The 5,865-nt window shown below is 39.0% G+C and overlaps 1 protein-coding gene across 1 annotated transcript in view; it reads left to right on the forward strand.

Moving 5' to 3' along the window:
• PIGK (phosphatidylinositol glycan anchor biosynthesis, class K) overlaps positions 1 to 5,865 on the forward strand; it is a 137,672-nt gene that overhangs the window by 7,534 nt on the left and 124,273 nt on the right. Inside the window, exon 3 of the mRNA XM_010857605.1 lies at positions 2,900 to 2,991. Within this exon, the coding sequence (XP_010855907.1) occupies positions 2,900 to 2,991 (92 nt within the window). The remainder of the gene's footprint in view (positions 1 to 2,899; positions 2,992 to 5,865) is intronic.

Raw genomic sequence — 5,865 nt, forward strand, 5'->3', positions numbered from 1 at the left:
CACTGCTGAGTTTTCCAAATTTGCTGGCATATTGAGTGCAGCATTTTCACAGCATCATCTTTTAGGATTTGGAATAGCTCAACTGGAATTCCATCACCTCCACTAGCTTTGTTCGTAGTGATGCTTTCTAAGGCCCATTTGACTTCACATTCCAGGATGTCTGTCTCTAGGTCAGTGATCACACCATCGTGATTATCTGGGTCTTGAAGGTCATTTTTGTACAGTTCTTCTGTGTATTCTTGCCATCTCTTCTTAATATCTTCTGCTTCTGTTAGGTCCATACCATTTCTGTCCTTTATCGAGCCCATCTTTGCATGAAATGTTCCTTTGGTATCTACTGGAAAAACCAAACTTTGACTAGATGGACCTTTGTCGGCAAAGTAATATCTCTGCTTTTTAATATGCTGTCTAGGTTGGTCATAGCTTTCTTCCAAGGAGCAAGCATATTTTAATTTCATGGCTGCAGTCACCATCTGCAGTGATTTTGGAGCCCCAAAAGATAAAGTCTATCACTGTTTCCATTGTTTCCCCTCTTTTTGCCATGAAGTGATGGGACCAGATGCCATAATGTTAGTTTTCTGAATGTTGAGCTTTAACCCAACTTTTTCACTCTCCTCTTTAACTTTCATCAAGAGGCTCTTTAGTTCTGCACTTTCTGCCATAAGGGTGGTGTCATCTGCATATCTGAGGTTATTGATATTTCTCCCGGCAGTCTTGATTCCAGCTTGGGCTTCATTCAGCCCAGCATTTTTCATAATGTACTCTGCATAGAAGTTAAATAAGCAGGGTGACAATATACAGCCTTGACATACTCCTTTTCCTATTTGGAACCACTCTGTTGTTCCGTGTCCAGTTCTAGCTATTTCTTCTTGACCTGCATACAGATTTCTCAGGAGGCAGATAAGGTGGTCTGGTATTCTCTTCTCTTTCAGAATTTTCCACAGTTTGTTGTGATCCACACAGTCAAAGGCTTTGGCATAGTGAATAAAGCAGAAGTAGATGTTTTTCTGGAACTCTCTCGCTTTTTCAGTGATCCAGTGGATGTTGGCAATTTGATCTCTGGTTCCTCTGCCTTTTCTAAAACCAGCTTGAACATCTGGAAGTTCACAGCTCACGTACTGTTGGAGTCTGACTTGGAGAATTTTGAGCATTACTTTGCCAGTGTGTGAGATGAGTGTTGTTGTGTGGTTGTTTGAGCATTCTTAACATTGCCTTTCTTTGGGATTGGAGTGAAAACTGACCTTTTCCAGTCCCGTGGCCACTGCTGAGTTTTCCAAATTTGCTGGCATATTGAGCTCAGCACTTTCACAGCATCATCTTTTAGGATTTGGAATAGCTCAACTGGAATTCCATCACCTCCACTAGTTTTGTTCATAGTGATACTTCTTCAGGCTCACTTGACTTTACATCCAGGATGTCTGGGTCTAGGTGAGTGATCACACCATTGTGATTATCTGGATCATGAAGATCTTTTTTGTATGGTTCTTCTGTGTATTCTTGCCACCTCTTCTTAATATCTTCTGCTTCTATTAGGTTCATACCATTTCTGTCCTTTATTGTGCCCATCTTTGTATGAAATGTTCCCTTGGTATCTCTAATTTTCTTGAAGAGATCTCTAGTCTTTCCCATTCAATTATTTTCCTCTGTTTCTTTGCATTGATCACTGATCATTGATTTTACGTGCTTATATGAGCTAAATCAAAAAATAAGTACATTTTAAATCTTGGTGTATATTGCAGATTACCCTCTTAGAAGCTTTATATTAGTTTACCTTCCCATAAGTAGGATATGAGTGTTCAATCTCCACAGCCTTGCCAATAATATGAATTGTCAGGCTTTTGGATGGTTATCAATTTGATTTATGTTTTTAAAATTATGACAGAAGTTGAGCATTGTTAAAAGTTTCATTGTCCATTTTTAATACCTTTATTATGAAATGCTTGGTCTCATCCTTTGCCCATTTTTCAGAATGGAATTGTTCATCTTATTAAGTTATAATTGTTTCAAGTTTTTCATTTCTGTTAGGGTTATATGGTACGTTTTTCTTTAATGTAGTCAAAAATTTTAGTGTTTTCCTTATTGGATTCCAGGTCGAAAATTCATTGTAATTAAAAAGGCTTGTAGTTCCTTTCCACTTGCAGGGGCGAGAACGTTTGTGATGTTCTCTGTTATTATACTTAAACCATCAGTAGAAGTATGTGATAGGAGGTAGGATGCTTAGCAGGTAGGTGCACTACCAACCAACCCCAGTCTCTGATTTTTCCTTTGGAATAGATGCTTGAGCGGGCTGACTTCTGAGGCACCGCATTACATTTTCCTTGTATCCTTGGTATCTTTTTTAGGGATCAGTCTTTTTTTTTTAAGTGTAAAGTTTGTTGGAATCATTTCTGGTTTTCTGTTCAGTTCAACAGCTTCTTTATGATGCATTCTCTTATGTGCATATAAAATCATTTTCTATGCTCTGTTTTTATCTCTATCTTACATTTTTCACAACTAAAATTAGGAAGCTATCCAGAGTGAAAGGAATAGTATATAACCTTCTATTCTGCGATGAGATTATGGTCCTTGTCTTGGATTCTAAAGAATTTAATATTTTAGGAATAAGAACATTATAAGATCACATAAATTGAGAGTAACTAAGTTGATTCAATATTTGATTAAATTCCACAAAGATTTGTTTTCTCTTAAGCTGAATAGTTTTTTAAATTTAAGACAAGTTATGAAAGACCTCTTTCTAGGGAGGTTGGTTTTATTGACAATTCTTTAGGTGCTTTGCTGTTTGTAGGCCTGATTATGGTACACTTTTTAGGCATCTCTATATCCTACTTAAAGAGAAGTAATTTTGTAACTGTACTTTATTTTGATTCCTACAAATAATATATTTGTTTTGATACTTTAGGTTTGTACGTCCAGATTCTGGTTTAATTATCGACATGTTGCGAATACTCTTTCTGTTTATAGAAGTGTCAAGAGGCTAGGTATTCCTGACAGGTAAGAATTCTTAATAAAGCTTAACTCTGGGCTTCAGTGAAAATTGCCTTTAGATGACTGTTATTATATTTGTATATTTGTGTTATTTTTGAAAAACATAAAGAAACCTAATTTGAAGTTATTTTGTTATTGTTACAGCACACTGTCATGTATGAAGTAGTTTTAACTTAAGACTATAATGGCAAATTATATACAACAGCAATCAATAAATACTAAGGTAGGCAGATTTGATAAAGTGTAATTGTTCAGTGTCCCTTATTTAATTATTCAGTGCCTCAGTCTGGGTTTAATTGTAGGTAACAGAAGGCAATTCTGACTGATTCAAGTAGAAAAGATGTTTATTGAAAACATATTGATTAGTTTACCAATTTGCTGGGAGGGTTGAGCCCTTGAAGAGTCAGGAACAGGAGAGACTACGTAACAGAAAAGACATGTCTAAAAATCATAGCATAAAGCCAGTCTGATGACAGGAATGCAGCTTCGAATTGCTGAAGGCCGGAGAAGGCAATGGTACCCCACTCCAGTACACTTGCCTGGAAAATCCCATGGATGGAGGAGCCTGGTAGGCTGCAGTCCATGAGGTCGCTAAGAGTTGGACACGACTGAGTGACTTCACTTTGACTTTTCACTTTCATGCATTGGAGAAGGAAATGGCAGCCCACTCCAGTGTTCTTGCCTGGAGAATCCCAGGGACGGGGGAGCCTCATGGACTGCTGACTATGGGGTCGCACAGGGTCGGACATGACTGAAGCGACTTAGCAGCAGCAGCAGACTCAGCTACTACACAGCTGCCACTGTTGCCTTTGGAAACTTAATGTTGCTACTGCTGCCAAAATCTGACCTTTGTTGTCCCAGTTTCTTACCATCTCCAGCGTTTAATTTAGAGTACTTGATGGGAATGTCACGTTGGCAGAGCATAGATTAAGTGCCCATATCCATGCTGCAGGGCTGACGGGAAGAATGACTATGGGGCACTGTTGGCTTCTGTATAGGGAGGGGGCCTCTGCCTTCTGTGAAGACTCGTAAAGGGGTATATTCCCTAATGGTATTAGGGAGCTCAGGTACTAAGCAGAGCTTCTACACCTCCACCGGCAAATATCTGTCCTCCACCTTTGGTTTGTCAGATATGCTAGATCTATTTTGGCTACTTCGGAAGCAGTCATAGAAGAAACTGCAGTCAGTTTGGTTACTTAGGTGTGATTCATCTAGTCCTATGGTTCCTCTCTGCCATGTGAGGCAGTGTGGAAGGAGCTTTGCAGTTAGATCTGAGTTTGAAATCTGGGTTCAGTGGTTCAGTGGTGATTTCGGTTAGTCACTTTGCCATACTAAGCCTGTTTCCTTGGCTATTACCTGGTGATGGTACCACCTTCTTTGCAGGACTTAGGAACTTAAAATAAAGTGAATAGAAATATATATAAAATGCTGTAGGAGCAGAAAGGAAGCAGTGCATGACTCAAGAAACAAATTTACAGTCTATGTCAATAGATCATTTTAACATAACAAGCTGACAACTATAGCCTATAACTGTAACTATAATTTAATTCCTGTATTTCATCTGGAAATTAAGGCATCTTGGTAATATCACTTTTAAAAAGTACATTACATCTGAGAAAGGATGATTTGTTATATGAAGTATAAGAATTATTCTTGTCATTAGCTGATTACTATTATTTGTTCTCTTCAAATAGTTGTATGTGGTTAATCTGTTGATTTTTAACTGCTATTGCTTCTATACCAAACATGCTCCTCCAGGGAATTACTATGCATTAGTTGGCAGTAGGTTTCACTTTGGTAAATGAATCTTTGTCCTGTCTATTATTCATTTGTTGTTGTTTAGTTAAGTCATGTCTGACTCTTTTGCAACCCCATGGACTATACCTGCCAGTCTGCTCTGTCCATAGGATTTCCCAGGCAAGAATACTGGAGTGGGTTGCCATTCCGTTCTCTAGGGGATCTTTCTGACCCAGGGATCAAACCCACGTCTTCTGCATTGGCAGGCGGATTCTTTATCCCTGAGTGACCTGGGAAGCCCCTTATAAGTCATTAGGTTTTTTTTTTTTAATAATTTAAATTGTAGAAGGACTAAACTGTACAAAAAAGATCTTCACGATCCAGATAATCACGATGGTGTGATCACTGACCTAGAGCCAAACATCCTGGAATGTGAAGTCAAATGGGCCTTAGGAAGTATCACTATCAACAAAGCTAGTGGAGGTGATGGAATTCCAGTTGAGCTATTTCAAATCCTGAAAGATGATGCTGTGAAAATGCTGCACTCAATATGCCAGCAAATGTGGAAAACTCAGCAGTGGCCACAGGACTGGAAAAGGTCAGTTTTCACTCCAATCCCAAAGAAGACAATGCCAAAGAATGCTCAAACTACTGCACAATTGCACTCATCTCACATGCTAGTAAAGTAATGCTCAAAATTCTCCAAGCCAGACTTCAGCAACACGTGAACCATGAACTTCCAGATGTTCAAGCTGGTTTTAGAAAAGGCAGAGGAACCAGAGACCAAATTGCCAACATCTGCTGGATCATCAAAAAAGCAAGAGAGTTCCAGAAAAGCATCTATTTCTGCTTTATTGACTATGCCAAAGGCTTTGACTGTGTGGATCACAATAAACTGTGGAAAATTCTGAAAGAGATGGGAATACCAGGCCACCTGGCCTGCCTCTTGAGAAACTTGTATGCAGGTCAGAAAGCAACAGTTAGAACTGGACACGGAACAACAGAGTGGTTCCAAATAGGAAAAGGAGTACGCCAAGGCTGTATATTGTCACCCTGCTTATTTAACTTAAATGCAGAGTACATCATGAGAAACGCTGGGCTGGAGGAAGCACAAGCTGGAATCAAGAGTGCCGGGAGAAATAT

Source organism: Bison bison, unplaced genomic scaffold (assembly GCF_000754665.1).
Source record: "Bison bison bison isolate TAMUID 2011002044 unplaced genomic scaffold, Bison_UMD1.0 scf7180017864382, whole genome shotgun sequence".
NCBI classification, from domain to species: domain Eukaryota; kingdom Metazoa; phylum Chordata; class Mammalia; order Artiodactyla; family Bovidae; genus Bison; species Bison bison.